We start from the raw sequence: 23,632 nt of genomic DNA, 5'->3' as shown, positions 1-23,632 counted from the left end.
TTTTTAGGCATCGTCACATCAGTCATGTTTTTAGGCATCGTCACATCAGTCATGTTTTTGTTTGTCCGCCAAACATTTGTTTGTTGCTCCGGTAAGTTAACTTTATTAATTATGCCATTTGACAATTAAATGTTAAAACTACAGTAGGAAGTACACATCAATAATAATAATAATAATAAAGATAATAATAATAAGATAATTGTTTCTATGTTGATAACTACTTAGAATGTACCTGCATGTCATGGAATAGGTAAATAGTTTGTTTGTTCCACTCTGCCCTGCTCTGGGAAGGTTCAGGTAGTGGTTGTGTCAAAACTGAAAGGTATCGAGGTAGCTACAATTATCCACATAATAAACACACTGTGTTTTTTATTTATTTATTATTCATACATTTTCAGACAGAATGATCCTGTCACGTTGGGTAATGGCAAATAAGACACGGAGCTATAGAAATAGGAAATTAGATACTGAGATATAGAAATATTAAATAATATACTGAGATACAGAAATAGGAAATAAAATACTGAGAAATAAAAATAAGAAAAGAGATAAGGAGATATAGAAATATTAAATAATATACTGAGATATAGAAATAGGAAATAAGATACCCGGATATAGAAATAGGAAATTAGATACTGAGATAAAGGAAATAGGATACTGAGATATAGAAATAGGAAATAAGATACTGAGATATAGAAATAGGAAATAAGATACTGAGATATAGAAATAGGAAATAAGATACTGAGATATAGAAATAGGAAATAAGATACTGAGATATAGAAATAGGAAATAAGATACTGAGATATAGAAATAGGAAATTAGATACTGAGATATAGAAATAGGAAATTAGATACTGAGATATAGAAATAGGAAATAAGATACTGAGATATAGAAATAGGAAATTAGATACTGAGATATAGAAATAGGAAATTAGATACTGAGATATAGAAATAGGAAATTAGATACTGAGATATAGAAATAGGAAATAAGATACTGAGATATAGAAATAGGAAATAAGATAATGAGATATAGAAATAGGAAATAAGATACTGAGATATAGAAATAGGAAATAAGATACTGAGATATAGAAATAGGAAATAAGATACTGAGATATAGAAATAGGAAATAAGATACTGAGATATAGAAATAGGAAATAAGATACTGAGATATAGAAATAGGAAATAAGATACTGAGATATAGAAATAGGAAATTAGATACTGAGATATAGAAATAGGAAATTAGATACTGAGATATAGAAATAGGAAATAAGATACTGAGATATAGAAATAGGAAATAAGATACTGAGATATAGATATAGGAAATAAGATACTGAGATATAGAAATAGGAAATAAGATACTGAGATATAGAAATAGGAAATAGGATACTGAGATATAGAAATAGGCCTACATATACGTGCTAATAGGTTAACTTTTTTAGTTTGGTGCTAAAGTAGTCTACTTCTGACTGTTGCTGCCTGATGCGTTTTCATGACAGTCCTAGCCCCTCCTCGTCTAACGTCACCGATTTGGATCTGTGCTCAGAGCTTGTCAGATACATTGTGCCAGTTCAGGTTGTGGCGTCTTTGTGGGAAAATCCGCATACCGGGATTGCAGGCTATTTCATGAAAAGAGCTTTGATTACTTAATGACAAGTATTGATCGAATGAACTACCGGATAAAAGTCAGCTCTTTCTACTGAGTCAACTGAGGGAGAAAAAAGAACTATATCTCCTGATTCCATTGCCGGGAGAAAGAGGGAACTTCGGCTATTGTTTCGTTCAAAACAAGTAAAGAAGATCGTTGCAGAACTGCCCTCTATTGGATATCATCTGCAGCTAAGGACGCAAATAATTCAGAACAACTATCCGTTGTATTTTCTGGAACTTGTCATTGAGACGTCGAGCACCTCCCGCCCCCTCGCCTCTATTCCAAAATACTAGAGGGGGGGTAGGCAGTGGCGAACTGCAGCACTGGGTGAAACACGGGATTCAAGGTAGACTGAGCATAGCCTGCTGCCTGATTTCACCACAATATAAACCTCGATTTGGACGATTTATATTCCCCCGTTCAGTCACCTAACTCCGATAAGAACGTATCGTCTCGGTTGTTCGGTTGTGCGTAAATTGCGCCGTGGATATCTTTCCAGCTCGCGGGAGATCTACTCATCAGTCTACGGTTCACCGTTTCGAGTTGCGTAGTTCAGAGCTACTGAACGTAGGGATAACTAGTCAGTCAAGTCGGCTCGCATTAATTCATTAGTTTGAAAGTAGTTCCACATCGACTTCGGGTCTCAAGGTAACGGCGTATTCCCAACCAACGGACGGACTGGAATTTGCGCTCGAGTTGCATGCCTGGTCTAAATCATCTGGACTGAACATATTCTATCCACTCAGGGGAAGCTATCAGAGGTCCGGAGAGTTGGAAGCGCCATGGCGATGTTGGCGACTGTTTGGATAGTCCTTCTGGCTGTCAATATACAAGGTAAGCACTTGAAATACAATTAACATTCTTGATTTTAACGGCATAATGTTTTCTCGATGGATAGTTGTATTCTTTTCAATGAATATTTAGCATAATGGGGTTTAAATCAGCATGTCAACAAATACATATTATTGTTAGTAGCCTAGAAAAAAATCCGTTCACATATTTGCAATCAAAAGAATAGGTTATTTTCCAAATAATTCCGTGTCAGTTGGCTACATGAAGTGAAGTGACGGTGATAACAGGCAGATGGCGATAGCGCTGTTAAAGGCTCCGACCGTCATAAACATGTCCATACAACATCATGACGACACGCAGTTCTTATTATCTCAGGTGATCACACAGCACGAAACCTCCCAGGTAGTTACATAGCCTACCAAACACAACGGGAGGTTTCTTTGTGTGTTGTGTTCAATAACCGTTGGGTTATCAACATGAACCTACTTCTACTTAGACACCATTTGAACTCAATATCTATAGCAGATTCTACTGAGACACCATCTGAATGGAATAGCTATAGCAGATTCTACTTAGACACCATCTGAATGGAATAGCTATAGCAGATTCTACTTAGACACCATCTGAATGGAATAGCTATAGCAGATTCTACTGAGACACCATCTGAATGGAATAGCTATAGCAGATTCTACTTAGACACCATCTGAATGGAATAGCTATAGCAGATTCTACTGAGACACCATCTGAATGGAATAGCTATAGCAGATTCTACTTAGACACCATCTGAATGGAATAGCTATAGCAGATTCTACTGAGACACCATCTGAATGGAATAGCTATAGCAGATTCTACTGAGACACCATCTGAATGGAATAGCTATAGCAGATTCTACTTAGACACCATCTGAATGGAATAGCTATAGCAGATTCTACTGAGACACCATCTGAATGGAATAGCTATAGCAGATTCTACTGAGACACCATCTGAATGGAATAGCTATAGCAGATTCTACTTAGACACCATCTGAATGGAATAGCTATAGCAGATTCTACTGAGACACCATCTGAATGGAATAGCTATAGCAGATTCTACTTAGACACCATCTGAATGGAATAGCTATAGCAGATTCTACTGAGACACAATCTGAATGGAATAGCTATAGCAGATTCTACTGAGACACCATCTGAATGGAATAGCTATAGCAGATTCTACTGAGACACCATCTGAATGGAATAGCTATAGCAGATTCTACTGAGACACCATCTGAATGGAATAGCTATAGCAGATTCTACTGAGACACCATCTGAATGGAATAGCTATAGCAGATTCTACTTAGACACCATTTGAACTCAATATCTATAGCAGATTCTACTTGGCTTGATGTTTCCACATCTGGTCTGAAGGATCCACCGGAAAATGAATGATTACACAGTAATTACACATAGTGAAGACATTATCATTCTCAACTCATTTTGAAGTATTATTTCATTATAATGCACTGGTGAGTGATTGATCATTGAAAGATGTCTAACCAATGAAGTGCCTGTTTATTTTTTTGACTGTGGGAACTTTGATTGTGAAAAAAATTACCATTCAATGGGTAAACCATCATGTCCTATAGACTTGTTTCTCTATGTGGATATAGAGGTCATAAACACTACGCAGTATTCTCCTATAAAGCTGCAGTGTGTTTGCGAAAGCAGAGTTTGCTGTGTCCGTAAACCCTGGATTAAAGCAAGCAATTTGATGAATTATATGGATATTAAGCCGCCAACATGCCCCGCCCCAACCCTACAACTATTTTCAGCATCATACCTTAGAACCTGTTCTTCCTGTTTCAAATGACCCCTATTCCCTATGTACTGTTGTGCATAGTCCACTACTTTTGACCGGAGCCCTATGGGTCATGACAAAACCCAAGTGCCCTATTCCAGGGCCCTAGTCAAACGTAGTGCACTATACAGGAAATAGGGTGCAATTTGGGATACAAACCATGGCTGATAGCTCCTCTGCCATAGTCAAACTACCGACCAGTGGAAACCACTTACTGAAAGCAATACTGATCCGTTATGACCATCGCCTCATGCTCTTGGGAAGTGATGTATTTACAGGGGAGGATTTATCCTGTTGAAAAAAAGGGATTTCTGGATGGGATATGGATGGATGGGTGGATGGGTGGGATATGGATGGATGGATGGGTGGATGGGTGGGATATGGATGGATGGATGGGATATGGATGGATATGGATGGATATGGATGGATGGATGGATGGATGGATGGGTGGGATATGGATGGATATGGGTGGGATATGGATGGATGTGTGGGATATGGATGGATGGATGGGTGGGAAATGGATGGATGGATGGGTGGATGGGTGGGATATGGATGGATGGATGGGATATGGATGGATGGGTGGATGGATGGGATATGGATGGATATGGATGGATGGGTGGATGGGTGGATGGGTGTGATATGGATGGATGGGTGGGAAATGGGTGGATGGGTGGATGGGTGGGAAATGGATGGATGGGTGGGATATGGATGGATGGATGGATGGGAAATGGATGGATGGGTGGGATATGGATGGATGGGTGGGATATGGATGGATGTGTGGGATATGGATGGATGGATGGGTGGATGTGTGGGATATGGATGGATGGATGGGTGGATGGGTGGGATATGGATGGATGGGTGGGATATGGATGGATGTGTGGGATATGGATGGATGGATGGGTGGGAAATGGATGGATGGATGGGTGGATGTGTGGGATATGGATGGATGGATGGGTGGATGGGTGGGATATGGATGGATGGGTGGATGGATGGGTGGATGGATGGATATGGATGGATGGATGGGTGGGATATGGATGGATATGGATGGATGGATGTGTGGGATATGGATGGATGGGTGGGATATGGATGGATGGGTGGGATATGGATGGATGGATGGGTGGGAAATGGATGGATGGATGGATGGGTGGGATATGGATGGATGGGTGGGATATGGATGGATGGATGGATGGATGGATGTGTGGGATATGGATGGATGGATGGGTGGGAAATGGATGGATGGATGGATGGGTGGGATATGGATGGATGGATGGATGGATGTGTGGGATATGGATGGATATGGATGGATGGATGGGTGATATATGGATGGATGGATGGATGGGTGGGTTATGGATGATGGATGGATGGATGGGTGGGATATGGATGGGTGGGATATGGATGGATGGATGGATGGGTGGGATATGGATGGATGGATGGATGGGTGGGATATGGATGGATATGGATGGATGGATGGATGTGTGGGATATGGATGGATAGATGGATGAGATATGGATGGGATATGGATGGATGGGTGGATGGATGGATGGATGTGTGGATGGGTGGGAGATGGATGTGTGGATGGGTGGGAAATGGATGGATGGGTGGATGGGTGGGAGATGGATGTGTGGATGGGTGGGAAATGGATGGATGGGTGGATGGGTGGGATATGGATGGATGGATGGATGGATGGATGGATGGATGGGTGGATGGGTGGATGGGTGGGATATGGATGGATGGATGGATGGGTGGATGGGTGGGATATGGATGGATATGGATGGATGGGTGGGAAATGGATGGATGGGTGGATGGATGGGATATGGATGGATATGGATGGATGGATGGATGTGTGGGATATGGATGGATAGATGGATGAGATATGGATGGGATATGGATGGATGGGTGGATGGATGGATGGATGTGTGGATGGGTGGGAGATGGATGTGTGGATGGGTGGGAAATGGATGGATGGGTGGATGGGTGGGAGATGGATGTGTGGATGGGTGGGAAATGGATGGATGGGTGGATGGGTGGGATATGGATGGATGGATGGATGGATGGGTGGATGGGTGGGATATGGATGGATATGGATGGATGGATGGATGGGTGGGAAATGGATGGATGGGTGGATGGATGGGTGGTTGGGTGGGATATGGATGGATATGGATGGATGGATGGATGTGTGGGATATGGATGGATGGATGGATGGGATATGGATGGATGGGTGGATGGATGGATGGATGGGTGGGAAATGGATGGATGGGTGGATGTGTGGATGGGTGGGAAATGGATGGATGGGTGGATGGGTGGGTGGGAAATGGATGGATGGATGGATGGGTGGATGGGTGGATGGGTGGGATATGGATGGATGGGTGGATGGATGGATGGGATATGGATGGGTGGATGGGTGGGATATGGATGGATGGGTGTATGGGTGGATGGGTGGGTGGGAAATGGGTGGATGGATGGGTGGATGGGTGGGATATGGATGGATGGGTGGGAAATGGATGGATGGATGGGTGGGAAATGGATGGATGGATGGATGTGTGGGATATGGATGGGATGGATGGATGGGATATGGTTGGGATATGGGTGGGATATGGATGGGATATGGGTGGATGGATGGGAAATGGGAGGATGGGTGGGAAATGGATGGATGGATGGAATATGGATGGATGGATGGATGAGAAATGGATGGATGGATGGATGTGTGGGATATGGATGGATATGGATGGATGGATGGGTGAGATATGGATGGATGGATGGATGGATGGATGGATGGGTGGGATATGGATGGATATGGATGGATGGATGGATGGATGGATGGATGGGTGGGATATGGATGGATATGGATGGATGGATGGGTGGGATATGGATGGATGGATGGATGGGTGGGATATGGATGTATATGGATGGATGGATGGATGGGTGGGATATGGATGGATGGATGGATGGGTGGGATATGGATGGATGGATGGGTGGGATATGGATGGATATGGATGGATGGATGGATGTGTGGGATATGGATGGATGGATGGATGGATGGATGGGTGGGTGGGAAATGGATGGATGGGTGGATGGGTGGGATATGGATGGATGGATGGATGGGTGGATGGGTGGGATATGGATGGATATGGATGGATGGGTCGGAACTAGAAGCACAAGCATTTCGCTACACTCGCATTAACATCTGCTAACCATGTGTATGTGACAAATAAAATTTGATTTGATTTGATTTGGATGGGATATGGATGGGTGGATGGATGGATGGATGTGTGGATGGGTGGGAAATGGGTGGATGTGTGGATGGGTGGGAAATGGATGGATGGGTGGGAAATGGATGGATGGATGGATGGGTGGGATATGGATGGATGGGTGGATGTGTGGATGGGTGGATGGGTGGGATATGGATGGATGGGTGGATGGGTGGGATATGGATGGGATATGGATGGATGGGTGGGTGGGAAATGGGTGGATGGGTGGGAAATGGATGGATGGATGGATGGATGGGTGGATGGGTGGGATATGGATGGATGGGTGGGAAATGGATGGATGGATGGATGTGTGGGATATGATGGATGGATGGATGGATGGGATATGGATGGGATATGGGTGGGATATGGATGGGATATGGGTGGATGGGTGGGAAATGGGTGGATGGGTGGGAAATGGATGGATGGATGGGATATGGATGGATGGGTGGGAAATGGATGGATGGATGGATGTGTGGGATATGGATGGATATGGATGGATGGATGGATGTGTGGGATATGGATGGATGGATGTGTGGGATATGGATGGATATGGATGGATGGATGGATGTGTGGGATATGGATGGATGGGATATGGATGGGAAATGGATGGATGGGTGGGAAATGGATGGATGGATGGGTGGATGGGTGGGGAATGGATGGATGGATGGATGGATGTGGGAATGGATGGATGGATGGGTGGATGGATGGATGGGTGGGATATGGATGGATGGATGGGTGGATGGGTGGGAAATGGATGGATGGATGTGGGGATGGATGGATGGATGGGTGGATGGGTGGATGGATGGGTGGGAAATGGATGGATGGGTGGATGGATGGGTGGATGGGTGGGATATGGATGGATATGGATGGATGGATGGATGTGTGGGATATGGATGGATGGATGAGATATGGATGGGATATGGATGGATGGGTGGATGGATGGATGGATGTGTGGATGGGTGGGAAATGGATGGATGAGTGGATGTGTGGATGGGTGGGAAATGGATGGATGGGTGGATGGGTGGGATATGGATGGATGGATGGGTGGATGGATGGGTGGGATATGGATGGATATGGATGGATGGATGGGTGGGTGGGAAATGGATGGATGGGTGGATGGATGGGTGGATAGGGGGGATATGGATGGATATGGATGGATGGATGGATGTGTGGGATATGGATGGGTGGATGGGTGGGAAATGGGTGGATGGGTGGGATATGGATGGATGGGTGGGAAATGGATGGATGGATGGATGGGTGGATGGATGGGATATGGATGGATGGGTGGGATATGGATGGATGGATTGATGTCTGGATGGGTGGGAAATGGGTGGGATATGGATGGATGGATGGATGGGTGGGATATGGATGGGATATGGATGGATGGATGGATGGATGGGTGGGATATGGATGGATGGATGGGTGGGATATGGGTGGATGGATGTGGGGGATGGATGGATGTGGGGATGGATGGATGGATGTGGGGGATGGATCAATTGTGAATGGATGGATGTGGGGGTGGATGGATGTGGGGATGGATGGATGTGGGGGTGGATGGATGTGGGGATGGATGGATGTGGGGATGGATGGATGTGGGGGATGGATGGATGTGGGGGATGGATGGATGGATGTGGGGATGGATGGATGTGGGGGATGGATGGATGTGGGGGATGGATGGATGGATGGCTGTGGGGATGGATGGATGGGATGGATGGATGGATGGGATGGATGGATGGGATATGGATGGATGGATGGGTGGATGGGTGGGATGGATGGGTGGATGGATGTGGGGATGGATGGATGGATGGATGGATGTGGGAATGGATGGATGGATGTGGGGATGGATGGATGGATGTGGGGATGGATGGATGGATGTGGGGGATGGATGGATGGATGTGGGGGATGGATGGATGGATGTATGGTGGATGGATGGATAGAAGTCAATGTAAAGCAGCGAGCAGTGTTGTTTGACTGTGTGTGACTAGTCTTCTATGAGGCTTTCACTGCTTGTTCAGAGGTACATATTTAATGTTAAAGCTAGTATGAATAAACCTATGACATAGATTTCTGGGACATCACACCCATGCTTTGCAAATCAATGGCATGCAAGGAGCATGGGTCAAGTTTAAGAACATTGCCTTAACATGTTAATGACGTGTGCATGTGTGTGTGCATGTGTGTGTGTGCATGCCTGCATTTGTGTGTGTGGGTGTAGCGTTGTGTTGGTATGAAGCTAATCCTGTTTGTGTTTGTGGCTCAGAGCCCAAGACATTGATCCATTATGCAAAGGGCTTCCAGCTACAGTCAGGGGCACTGCTCTCTTCCTGCTAACTGAAACTGTAATGCCCTGTACGTTTACATTATGGATCGAAAAATTCCATTTAGCGATGGATGGTGGGTGTTTTCTGTGGGGGAAAGAACAGAGCTAAAATGGTTGACTTTAGTAGAACTATGGTACAGTGTCCTTTAGTAGAACTATGGTACAGTGTCCTTTAGTAGAACTATGGTACAGTGTCCTCAGTGTCCTTTAGTAGAACTATGGTACAGTGTCCTCAGTGTCCTTTAGTAGAACTATGGTATAGTGTCCTTTAGTAGAACTATGGTACAGTGTCCTCAGTGTCCTTCAGTAGAACTATGGTAGTGTCCTTTAGTAGAACTATGGTAGTGTCCTTTAGTAGAACTATGGTATAGTGTCCTTTAGTAGAATTATGGTACAGTGTCCTCAGTGTCCTTCAGTAGAACTATGGTATAGTGTCCTCAGTGTCCTTTAGTAGAACTATGGTACAGTGTCCTCAGTGTCCTTCAGTAGAACTATGGTACAGTGTCCTCAGTGTCCTTTAGTAGAACTATGGTACAGTGTCCTCAGTGTCCTTCAGTAGAACTATGGTACAGTGTCCTCAGTGTCATTTAGTAGAACTATGGTGCAGTGTCCTCAGTGTCCTTTAGTTGAACTATGGTGCAGTGTCCTCAGTGTCATTTAGTAGAACTATGGTGCAGTGTCCTCAGTGTCCTTCAGTAGAACTATGGTACAGTGTCCTCAGTGTCCTTTAGTTGAACTATGGTGTGTCAGTGTCCTTTAGTAGAACTATGTGTCCTTCAGTAGAACTATGGTACAGTGTCCTTTAGTAGAACTATGGTACAGTGTCCTTCAGTAGAACTATGGTGCAGTGTCCTCAGTGTCCTTTAGTAGAACTATGGTACAGTGTCCTTCAGTAGAACTATGGTGCAGTGTCCTCAGTGTCATTTAGTAGAACTATGGTACAGTGTCCTCAGTGTCCTTCAGTAGAACTATGGTACAGTGTCCTCAGTGTCCTTTAGTAGAACTATGGTGCAGTGTCCTCAGTGTCATTTAGTAGAACTATGGTACAGTGTCCTCAGTGTCCTTTAGTTGAACTATGGTACAGTGTCCTCAGTGTCCTTTAGTAGAACTATGGTGCAGTGTCCTCAGTGTCCTTCAGTAGAACTATGGTACAGTGTCCTTTAGTAGAACTATGGTACAGTGTCCTTCAGTAGAACTATGGTGCAGTGTCCTCAGTGTCCTTTAGTAGAACTATGGTACAGTGTCCTTCAGTAGAACTATGGTGCAGTGTCCTCAGTGTCATTTAGTAGAACTATGGTACAGTGTCCTCAGTGTCCTTCAGTAGAACTATGGTACAGTGTCCTCAGTGTCCTTTAGTAGAACTATGGTGCAGTGTCCTCAGTGTCATTTAGTAGAACTATGGTACAGTGTCCTCAGTGTCCTTCAGTAGAACTATGGTACAGTGTCCTCAGTGTCCTTCAGTAGAACTATGGTACAGTGTCCTCAGTGTCCTTTAGTAGAACTATGGTGCAGTGTCCTCAGTGTCCTTTAGTTGAACTATGGTGCAGTGTCCTCAGTGTCATTTAGTAGAACTATGGTGCAGTGTCCTCAGTGTCCTTCAGTAGAACCATGGTACAGTGTCCTCAGTGTCCTTTAGTTGAACTATGGTACAGTGTCCTCAGTGTCCTTTAGTAGAACTATGGTGCAGTGTCCTCAGTGTCCTTCAGTAGAACTATGGTACAGTGTCCTTTAGTAGAACTATGGTACAGTGTCCTTCAGTAGAACTATGGTGCAGTGTCCTCAGTGTCCTTTAGTAGAACTATGGTACAGTGTCCTTCAGTAGAACTATGGTGCAGTGTCCTCAGTGTCATTTAGTAGAACTATGGTACAGTGTCCTCAGTGTCCTTCAGTAGAACTATGGTACAGTGTCCTCAGTGTCCTTTAGTAGAACTATGGTGCAGTGTCCTCAGTGTCATTTAGTAGAACTATGGTACAGTGTCCTCAGTGTCCTTTAGTTGAACTATGGTACAGTGTCCTCAGTGTCCTTTAGTAGAACTATGGTGCAGTGTCCTCAGTGTCCTTCAGTAGAACTATGGTACAGTGTCCTTTAGTAGAACTATGGTACAGTGTCCTTCAGTAGAACTATGGTGCAGTGTCCTCAGTGTCCTTTAGTAGAACTATGGTACAGTGTCCTTCAGTAGAACTATGGTGCAGTGTCCTCAGTGTCATTTAGTAGAACTATGGTACAGTGTCCTCAGTGTCCTTCAGTAGAACTATGGTACAGTGTCCTCAGTGTCCTTTAGTAGAACTATGGTGCAGTGTCCTCAGTGTCCTTCAGTAGAACTATGGTACAGTGTCCTCAGTGTCCTTCAGTAGAACTATGGTACAGTGTCCTCAGTGTCCTTTAGTAGAACTATGGTGCAGTGTCCTCAGTGTCCTTTAGTTGAACTATGGTGCAGTGTCCTCAGTGTCATTTAGTAGAACTATGGTGCAGTGTCCTCAGTGTCCTTCAGTAGAACTATGGTACAGTGTCCTCAGTGTCCTTTAGTTGAACTATGGTACAGTGTCCTCAGTGTCCTTTAGTAGAACTATGGTGCAGTGTCCTCAGTGTCCTTCAGTAGAACTATGGTACAGTGTCCTTTAGTAGAACTATGGTACAGTGTCCTTCAGTAGAACTATGGTGCAGTGTCCTCAGTGTCCTTTAGTAGAACTATGGTACAGTGTCCTTCAGTAGAACTATGGTGCAGTGTCCTCAGTGTCATTTAGTAGAACTATGGTACAGTGTCCTCAGTGTCCTTCAGTAGAACTATGGTACAGTGTCCTCAGTGTCCTTTAGTAGAACTATGGTGCAGTGTCCTCAGTGTCATTTAGTAGAACTATGGTACAGTGTCCTCAGTGTCCTTTAGTAGAACTATGGTGCAGTGTCCTCAGTGTCCTTCAGTAGAACTATGGTACAGTGTCCTTTAGTAGAACTATGGTACAGTGTCCTTCAGTAGAACTATGGTGCAGTGTCCTCAGTGTCCTTTAGTAGAACTATGGTACAGTGTCCTTCAGTAGAACTATGGTGCAGTGTCCTTTAGTGTCATTTAGAAACTATGGTACAGTGTCCTCAGTGTCCTTCAGTAGAACTATGGTACAGTGTCCTCAGTGTCCTTTAGTAGAACTATGGTGCAGTGTCCTCAGTGTCCTTTAGTAGAACTATGGTACAGTGTCCTCAGTGTCCTTCAGTAGAACTATGGTACAGTGTCCTCAGTGTCCTTCAGTAGAACTATGGTACAGTGTCCTCAGTGTCCTTTAGTTGAACTATGGTGCAGTGTCCTCAGTGTCCTTCATTAGAACTATGGTACACATGTTGTAGTATTCATGTTGTTGTAGTATTCATGTTGTTGTAGTATTCATGTTGTTGTAGTATTCATGTTGTTGTAGTATTCATGTTGTTGTAGTATTCATGTTGTTGTAGTATTCATGTTGTTGTAGTATTCATGTTGTTGTAGTATTCATGTTGTTGTAGTATTCATGTTGTTGTAGTATTCATGTTGTTGTAGTATTCATGTTGTTGTAGTATTCATGTTGTTGTATTCATGTATTCATGTTGTTGTAGTATTCATGTTGTTGTAGTATTCATGTTGTTGTAGTATTCATGTTGTTGTAGTATTCATGTTGTTGTAGTATTCATGTTGTTGTAGTATTCATGTTGTTGTAGTATTCATGTTGTTGTAGTATTCATGTTGTTGTAGTATTCATGTTGTTGTAGTATTCATGTTGTTGTAGTATTCATGTTGTTGTAGTATTCATGTTGTTGTAGTATATTCATGTTGTTGTAGTATTCATGTTGTTGTAGTATTCATGTTGTTGTATTCATGTTGTTGTAGTATTTGTTGTAGTATTCATGTTGTAGTATTCATGTTGTTGTAGTATTCATGTTGTTGTAGTATTCATGTTGTTATTCATGTAGTATTCATGTTGTTGTAGTATTCATGTTGTTGTAGTATTCATGTTGTTGTAGTATTCATGTTGTTGTAGTATTCATGTTGTTGTAGTATTCATGTTGTTGTAGTATTCATGTTGTTGTAGTATTCATGTTGTTGTAGTATTCATGTTGTTGTAGTATTCATGTTGTTGTAGTATTCATGTTGTTGTAGTATTCATGTTGTTGTAGTATTCATGTTGTTGTAGTATTCATGTTGTTGTAGTATTCATGTTGTTGTAGTATTCATGTTGTTGTAGTATTCATGTTGTTGTTGTTGTAGTATTCATGTTGTTGTAGTATTCATGTTGTTGTAGTATTCATGTTGTAGTATTCATGTTGTTGTAGTATTCATGTTGTTGTAGTATTCATGTTGTTGTAGTATTCATGTTGTTGTAGTATTCATGTTGTTGTAGTATTCATGTTGTTGTAGTATTCATGTTGTTGTAGTATTCATGTTGTTGTAGTATTCATGTTGTTGTAGTATTCATGTTGTTGTAGTATTCATGTTGTTGTAGTATTCATGTTGTTGTAGTATTCATGTTGTTGTAGTATTCATGTTGTTGTAGTATTCATGTTGTTGTAGTATTCATGTTGTTGTAGTATTCATGTTGTTGTAGTATTCATGTTGTTGTAGTATTCATGTTGTTGTAGTATTCATGTTGTTGTAGTATTCATGTTGTTGTAGTATATTCATGTTGTTGTAGTATTCATGTTGTTGTAGTATTCATGTTGTTGTAGTATTCATGTTGTTGTAGTATTCATGTTGTTGTAGTATTCATGTTGTTGTAGTATTCATGTTGTTGTAGTATTCATGTTGTTGTAGTATTCATGTTGTTGTAGTATTCATGTTGTTGTAGTATTCATGTTGTTGTAGTATTCATGTTGTTGTAGTATTCATGTTGTTGTAGTATTCATGTTGTTGTAGTATTCATGTTGTTGTAGTATTCATGTTGTTGTAGTATTCATATTCATGTTGTTGTAGTATTCATGTTGTTGTAGTATTCATGTTGTTGTAGTATTCATGTTGTTGTAGTATTCATGTTGTTGTAGTATTCATGTTGTTGTAGTATTCATGTTGTTGTAGTATTCATGTTGTTGTAGTATTCATGTTGTTGTAGTATTCATGTTGTTGTAGTATTCATGTTGTTGTAGTATTCATGTTGTTGTAGTATTCATGTTGTTGTAGTATTCATGTTGTTGTAGTATTCATGTTGTTGTAGTATTCATGTTGTTGTAGTATTCATGTTGTTGTAGTATTCATGTTGTTGTAGTATTCATGTTGTTGTAGTATTCATGTTGTTGTAGTATTCATGTTGTTGTAGTATTCATGTTGTTGTAGTATTCATGTTGTTGTAGTATTCATGTTGTTGTAGTATTCATGTTGTTGTAGTATTCATGTTGTTGTAGTATTCATGTTGTTGTAGTATTCATGTTGTTGTAGTATTCATGTTGTTGTAGTATTCATGTTGTTGTAGTATTCATGTTGTTGTAGTATTCATGTTGTTGTAGTATTCATGTTGTTGTAGTATTCATGTTGTTGTAGTATTCATGTTGTTGTAGTATTCATGTTGTTGTAGTATTCATGTTGTTGTAGTATTCATGTTGTTGTAGTATTCATGTTGTTGTAGTATTCATGTTGTTGTAGTATTCATGTTGTTGTAGTATTCATGTTGTTGTAGTATTCATGTTGTTGTAGTATTCATGTTGTTGTAGTATTCATGTTGTTGTAGTATTCATGTTGTTGTAGTATTCATGTTGTTGTAGTATTCATGTTGTTGTAGTATTCATGTTGTTGTAGTATTCATGTTGTTGTAGTATTCATGTTGTTGTAGTATTCATGTTGTTGTAGTATTCATGTTGTTGTAGTATTCATGTTGTTGTAGTATTCATGTTGTTGTAGTATTCATGTTGTTGTAGTATTCATGTTGTAGTATTCATGTTATTCATGTTGTTGTAGTATTCATGTTGTTGTAGTATTCATGTTGTTGTAGTATTCATGTTGTTGTAGTATTCATGTTGTTGTAGTATTCATGTTGTTGTAGTATTCATGTTGTTGTAGTATTCATGTTGTTGTAGTATTCATGTTGTTGTAGTATTCATGTTGTTGTAGTATTCATGTTGTTGTAGTATTCATGTTGTTGTAGTATTCATGTTATTCATGTTGTAGTATTCATGTTGTTGTAGTATTCATGTTGTTGTAGTAGTATTCATGTTGTTGTAGTATTCATGTTGTTGTAGTATTCATGTTGTTGTAGTATTCATGTTGTTGTAGTATTCATGTTGTTGTAGTATTATTCATGTTGTTGTAGTATTCATGTTGTTGTAGTATTCATGTTGTTGTAGTATTCATGTTGTTGTAGTATTCATGTTGTTGTAGTATTCATGTTGTTGTAGTATTCATGTTGTTGTAGTATTCATGTTGTTGTAGTATTCATGTTGTTGTAGTATTCATGTTGTTGTAGTATTCATGTTGTTGTAGTATTCATGTTGTTGTAGTATTCATGTTGTTGTAGTATTCATGTTGTTGTAGTATTCATGTTGTTGTAGTATTCATGTTGTTGTAGTATTCATGTTGTTGTAGTATTCATGTTGTTGTAGTATTCATGTTGTTGTAGTATTCATGTTGTTGTAGTATTCATGTTGTTGTAGTATTCATGTTGTTGTAGTATTCATGTTGTTGTAGTATTCATGTTGTTGTAGTATTCATGTTGTTGTAGTATTCATGTTGTTGTAGTATTCATGTTGTTGTAGTATTCATGTTGTTGTAGTATTCATGTTGTTGTAGTATTCATGTTGTTGTATTCATGTTGTTAGTATTGTAGTATTCATGTTGTTGTAGTATTCATGTTGTTGTAGTATTCATGTTGTTGTAGTATTCATGTTGTTGTAGTATTCATGTTGTTGTAGTATTCATGTTGTTGTAGTATTCATGTTGTTGTAGTATTCATGTTGTTGTAGTATTCATGTTGTTGTAGTATTCATGTTGTATTCATGTTGTTGTAGTATTCATGTTGTTGTAGTATTCATGTTGTTGTTGTAGTATTCATGTTGTTGTAGTATTCATGTTGTTGTAGTATTCATGTTGTTGTAGTATTCATGTTGTTGTAGTATTCATGTTGTTGTAGTATTCATGTTGTTGTAGTATTCATGTTGTTGTAGTATTCATGTTGTTGTAGTATTCATGTTGTTGTAGTATTCATGTTGTTGTAGTATTCATGTTGTTGTAGTATTCATGTTGTTGTAGTATTCATGTTGTTGTAGTATTCATGTTGTTGTAGTATTCATGTTGTTGTAGTATTCATGTTGTTGTAGTATTCATGTTGTTGTAGTATTCATGTTGTTGTAGTATTCATGTTGTTGTAGTATTCATGTTGTTGTAGTATTCATGTTGTTGTTGTTGTAGTATTCATGTTGTTGTAGTATTCATGTTGTTGTAGTATTCATGTTGTTGTAGTATTCATGTTGTTGTAGTATTCATGTTGTTGTAGTATTCATGTTGTTGTAGTATTCATGTTGTTGTAGTATTCATGTTGTTGTAGTATTCATGTTGTTGTAGTATTCATGTTGTTGTAGTATTCATGTTGTTGTAGTATTCATGTTGTTGTAGTATTCATGTTGTTGTAGTATTCATGTTGTTGTAGTATTCAGTATTCATGTTGTTGTAGTATTCATGTTGTTGTAGTATTCATGTTTGTTTCATGTTGTTGTAGTATTCATGTTGTTGTAGTATTCATGTTGTTGTAGTATTCATGTTGTTGTAGTTGTTGTAGTATTCATGTTGTTGTAGTATTCATGTTGTTGTAGTATTCATGTTGTTGTAGTATTCATGTTGTTGTAGTATTCATGTTGTTGTAGTATTCATGTTGTTGTAGTATTCATGTTGTTGTAGTATTCATGTTGTTGTAGTATTCATGTTGTTGTAGTATTCATGTTGTTGTAGTATTCATGTTGTTGTAGTATTCATGTTGTTGTAGTATTCATGTTGTTGTAGTATTCATGTTGTTGTAGTATTCATGTTGTTGTAGTATTCATGTTGTTGTAGTATTCATGTTGTTGTAGTATTCATGTTGTTGTAGTATTCATGTTGTTGTAGTATTCATGTTGTTGTAGTATTCATGTTGTTGTAGTATTCATGTTGTTGTAGTATTCATGTTGTTGTAGTTCATTTGTTGTATGTTGTTGTAGTATTCATGTTGTTGTAGTATTCATGTTGTTGTAGTATTCATGTTGTTGTAGTATTCATGTTGTTGTAGTATTCATGTTGTTGTGTATTCATGTTGTTGTAGTATTCATGTTGTTGTTGTTGTAGTATTCATGTTGTTGTAGTATTCATGTTGTTGTATTCATGTATATTCATGTTGTTGTAGTATTCATGTTGTTGTAGTATTCATGTTGTTGTAGTATATTCATGTTGTTGTATTCATGTTGTTGTATATCATGTTGTTGTAGTATTCATGTTGTTGTAGTATTCATGTTGTTGTAGTATTCATGTTGTTGTAGTATTCATGTTGTTGTAGTATTCATGTTGTTGTAGTATTCATGTTGTTGTAGTATTCATGTTGTTGTAGTATTCATGTTGTTGTAGTATTCATGTTGTTGTAGTATTCATGTTGTTGTAGTATTCATGTTGTTGTAGTATTCATGTTGTTGTAGTATTCATGTTGTTGTAGTATTCATGTTGTTGTAGTATTCATGTTGTTGTAGTATTCATGTTGTTGTAGTATTCATGTTGTTGTAGTATTCATGTTGTTGTAGTATTCATGTTGTTGTAGTATTCATGTTGTTGTAGTATTCATGTTGTTGTAGTATTCATGTTGTTGTAGTATTCATGTTGTTGTAGTATTCATGTTGTTGTAGTATTCATGTTGTTGTAGTATTCATGTTGTTGTAGTATTCATGTTGTTGTAGTATTCATGTTGTTGTAGTATTCATGTTGTTGTAGTATTCATGTTGTTGTAGTATTCATGTTGTTGTAGTATTCATGTTGTTGTAGTATTCATGTTGTTGTTGTAGTATTCATGTTGTTGTAGTATTCATGTTGTTGTAGTATTCATGTTGTTGTAGTATTCATGTTGTTGTAGTATTCATGTTGTTGTAGTATTCATGTTGTTGTAGTATTCATGTTGTTGTAGTATTCATGTTGTTGTAGTATTCATGTTGTTGTAGTATTCATGTTGTTGTAGTATTCATGTTGTTGTAGTATTCATGTTGTTGTAGTATTCATGTTGTTGTAGTATTCATGTTGTTGTAGTATTCATGTTGTTGTAGTATTCATGTTGTTGTAGTATTCATGTTGTTGTAGTATTCATGTTGTTGTAGTATTCATGTTGTTGTAGTATTCATGTTGTTGTAGTATTCATGTTGTTGTAGTATTCATGTTGTAGTATTCATGTTGTTGTAGTATTCATGTTGTTGTAGTATTCATGTTGTTGTAGTATTCATGTTGTTGTAGTATTCATGTTGTTGTAGTATTCATGTTGTTGTAGTATTCATGTTGTTGTAGTATTCATGTTGTTGTTATTCATGTAGTAGTATTCATGTTGTTGTAGTATTCATGTTGTTGTAGTATTCATGTTGTTGTAGTTGTTGTTGTAGTATTCATGTTGTTGTAGTATTCATGTTGTTGTAGTATTCATGTTGTATGTAGTATTCATGTTGTTGTTGTAGTATTCATGTTGTTGTAGTATTCATGTTGTTGTAGTATTCATGTTGTTGTAGTATTCATGTTGTTGTAGTATTCATGTTGTTGTAGTATTCATGTTGTTGTAGTATTCATGTTGTTGTAGTATTCATGTTGTTGTAGTATTCATGTTGTTGTAGTATTCATGTTGTTGTAGTATTCATGTTGTTGTAGTATTCATGTTGTTGTAGTATTCGTGTTCATCTCTTCAGATCTCTGCCTGTGTAGGCTGGGCCTTGTGACGTTTGAGACTGACTGATTTACTACTTTGATCAAGCGGCCCTGTCTGATGTACATTGAGATGATCCCTGTGCTTGTAGAGAAGATCGGGATTAAATGGTTCTCTGGGGAGCGAGGGATTCACTCTGCCGGAGACAGCGTTTCAAGCTGCTCAGTGAAGGGGAGTGAAAAATTGAAAAAAATTCACTAAATTGCACATCAAGGGTCCTTGTTCTTTTTATTGTATGAAGGAATGTTGGAGAACGTTGGAGTTGTTTTTGCTCTAGGTCTAATTGATCTTAAGCCTGTAAATTATAGAATGTTGGAGAACGTTGGAGTTGTTTTTGCTCTATAGCTCTAATTGATCTTAAGCCTGTAAATTATAGAATGTTGGAGAACGTTGGAGTTGTTTTTGCTCTATAGGTCTAATTGATCTTAAGTAATAGAATGTTGTAACATTATGCCATGTTGTAAGGAGAAGGTAAGATACTGTACTTTTAAGCCACATTTAAAGCCAAATGCTGGAATTCTTTGGAATTACCCAAATGGCTTCTTGATGAATCACGACAACACTCTGTTGGCAGAAGTAAAGGTTCTCCAAAGAACCTGTAAACCTTTTGTTCCCCCTGTGGTCGCAGCTTTGTGACATGCAACGACCAGAATCCAGGCTTTCACCCCAGGGTTAAAGGCCTCTCCTCATAAATGCCTGTTGTCTTTGAAGCACAAGTGATATAGAATACGTTGAGTTCGGACTCTGACTGCTCTGCCTGGCCAAACAAACACACACAAGAGGGAATGGGTCCAACACATGCAAACTACCCCCAGTCAGGCCTCATTCAGCCATTCTAATGAAAACCATGAGTGGAATATTATTGAAAGGATTGCAAGGATTACACAAAGGTATGCCATTACCTTGGAAGTCCTCTTCTAGTGGACTGTGTTCTGGGTTACTATAAGGTAGTAGTGATAGAATGTGTTGGTGACTATTATAAAGGACTGTTGTCATCTGCCAGTTAGCTAATCATGCTCTCATCTTATTTAATTAAAATCAATTAGACTAATGTGGAAATTCAACCGCTGGTATTAAATGCTATCCAATATTTTAAGTTGCCGGTATGGAATCAATTCTCTATTTTCTGTTTTTGTTCCGGATTTGCTTTTTCCTGATAGTTCATGATGAAGGTGACAGATTTGGTCCATTGACAACATAAAAAGTGATTTTATTTCATATAGCTGCCATTCTTTCCTGTGTTCAACAGTCTTAATAAAAGTTACACGGATTACAAGTTGAGGTGACAACTGTGAGTTACAGGAGAGGACAGATCTGCTTGTCTTCGTAGTCAGAAATGATCTTAGAAGTCCTGCAGCAGCTCTTTAAATATACGGCTATAAAGATGGAGGAATGATGTTCGGAGGAGCTGATCAGATGGCCTGTGTGTCAAAACTGAATCTGAATACCTAATTTAGGCCCCTCCCCCAGCTGAATGTGTTGTCTGTCTGTGCAAGAGAGCACAGATAGACAAAATATGACCCCATTCCCACTCATTGGCATTGCAGGAAACGTGCAGAGTGTGCATGACTAGATTTGAATAGGGTGAAGCTTTCTTTGAGTAGTTCTTTGTTTACAGGTTTCAACAGTCTGCGGTTTGTAACATTCCACTATGTTTAAGGACAATTTGGTTTACGAGGGAGGGAGCCTGTCTTGCCTCTAATCAGAGAATAGACTGTCTGTTAGCAATTAGCTTCTACCTTACCATTGTCAGGTCGGCTGGGAGTGAGACCTAGAGTGACATTTTGACAGGAGGAGGGAGAATTTATTGCTGAGAAGTTGTGAAAACTGACTGTCATTCCACGTTCTGCCTGGCAGTCTGTTCAAAATTAGATCTGACTGTCACTCCACGTTCTGCCTGGCAGTCTGTTCAAAATGTGATCTGACTCACTCGACGTTCTGCCTGGCAGTCTGTTCAAAATGTGATCTGACTGTCACTCCACGTTCTGCCTGGCAGTCTGTTCAAAATGTGATCTGACTCACTCCACGTTCTGCCTGGCAGTCTGTTCAAAATGTGATCTGACTGTCACTCCACGTTCTGCCTGGCAGTCTGTTCAAAATGTGATCTGACTGTCACTCCACGTTCTGCCTGGCAGTCTGTTCAAAATGTGATCTGACTGTCACTCCACGTTCTGCCTGGCAGTCTGTTCAAAATGTGATCTGACTGTCACTCCACGTTCTGCCTGGCAGTCTGTTCAAAATGTGATCTGACTGTCACTCCACGTTCTGCCTGGCAGTCTGTTCAAAATGTGATCTGACTGTCACTCCACGTTCTGCCTGGCAGTCTGTTCAAAATGTGATCTGACTGTCACTCCACGTTCTGCCTGGCAGTCTGTTCAAAATGTGATCTGACTCACTCCACGTTCTGCCTGGCAGTCTGTTCAAAATGTGATCTGACTCACTCCACGTTCTGCCTGGCAGTCTGTTCAAAATGTGATCTGACTGTCACTCCACGTTCTGCCTGGCAGTCTGTTCAAAATGTGATCTGACTGTCACTCCACGTTCTGCCTGGCAGTCTGTTCAAAATGTGATCTGACTGTCACTCCACGTTCTGCCTGGCAGTCTGTTCAAAATGAGATCTGACTCACTCCACGTTCTGCCTGGCAGTCTGTTCAAAATGAGATCTGACTCACTCCACGTTCTGCCTGGCAGTCTGTTCAAAATGTGATCTGACTGTCACTCCACGTTCTGCCTGGCAGTCTGTTCAAAATGTGATCTGACTCACTCCACGTTCTGCGGCAGTCTGTTCAAAATGTGATCAGTCTGTTCAAAATGTGATCTGACTCACTCCACGTTCTGCCTGGCAGTCTGTTCAAAATGTGATCTGACTCACTCCACGTTCTGCCTGGCAGTCTGTTCAAAATGTGATCTGACTGTCACTCCACGTTCTGCCTGGCAGTCTGTTCAAAATGTGATCTGACTGTCACTCCACGTTCTGCCTGGCAGTCTGTTCAAAATGTGATCTGACTCACTCCACGTTCTGCCTGGCAGTCTGTTCAAAATGTGATCTGACTCACTCCACGTTCTGCCTGGCAGTCTGTTCAAAATGTGATCTGACTCACTCCACGTTCTGCCTGGCAGTCTGTTCAAAATGTGATCTGACTCACTCCACGTTCTGCCTGGCAGTCTGTTCAAAATGAGATCTGACTCACTCCACGTTCTGCCTGGCAGTCTGTTCAAAATGTGATCTGACTGTCACTCCACGTTCTGCCTGGCAGTCTGTTCAAAATGAGATCTGACTCACTCCACGTTCTGCCTGGCAGTCTGTTCAAAATGTGATCTGACTCACTCCACGTTCTGCCTGGCAGTCTGTTCAAAATGTGATCTGACTCACTCCACGTTCTGCCTGGCAGTCTGTTCAAAATGTGATCTGACTGTCACTCCACGTTCTGCCTGGCAGTCTGTTCAAAATGTGATCTGACTGTCACTCCACGTTCTGCCTGGCAGTCTGTTCAAAATGTGATCTGACTCACTCCACGTTCTGCCTGGCAGTCTGTTCAAAATGTGATCTGACTCACTCCACGTTCTGCCTGGCAGTCTGTTCAAAATGTGATCTGACTCACTCCACGTTCTGCCTGGCAGTCTGTTCAAAATGTGATCTGACTGTCACTCCACGTTCTGCCTGGCAGTCTGTTCAAAATGTGATCTGACTGTCACTCCACGTTCTGCCTGGCAGTCTGTTCAAAATGTGATCTGACTCACTCCACGTTCTGCCTGGCAGTCTGTTCAAAATGTGATCTGACTCACTCCACGTTCTGCCTGGCAGTCTGTTCAAAATGTGATCTGACTGTCACTCCACGTTCTGCCTGGCAGTCTGTTCAAAATGTGATCTGACTCACTCCACGTTCTGCCTGGCAGTCTGTTCAAAATGTGATCTGACTGTCACTCCACGTTC

General features: G+C 40.3%; 1 protein-coding gene across 4 annotated transcripts in view; it reads left to right on the top strand.

Moving 5' to 3' along the window:
• The first annotated feature begins 1,558 nt into the window (after nucleotides 1-1,558).
• Nucleotides 1,559-23,632, top strand: part of LOC124005882 (nectin-1-like) — a 579,711-nt gene continuing 557,637 nt past the window's right edge. For all 4 annotated transcript variants that reach the window (XM_046315515.1, XM_046315519.1, XM_046315518.1 and 1 more), the window contains exon 1: nucleotides 1,559-2,481. In XM_046315515.1, the coding sequence (XP_046171471.1) occupies nucleotides 2,430-2,481 (52 nt within the window). In that variant the 5' untranslated portion in view covers nucleotides 1,559-2,429. The remainder of the gene's footprint in view (nucleotides 2,482-23,632) is intronic.

The sequence above is a fragment of the Oncorhynchus gorbuscha genome, linkage group LG19, assembly GCF_021184085.1.
Source record: "Oncorhynchus gorbuscha isolate QuinsamMale2020 ecotype Even-year linkage group LG19, OgorEven_v1.0, whole genome shotgun sequence".
NCBI classification, from domain to species: domain Eukaryota; kingdom Metazoa; phylum Chordata; class Actinopteri; order Salmoniformes; family Salmonidae; genus Oncorhynchus; species Oncorhynchus gorbuscha.
The sequence above is the reverse complement of the archived record's forward strand: the minus strand, read 5'-3'. Positions and strand labels throughout refer to the sequence as shown.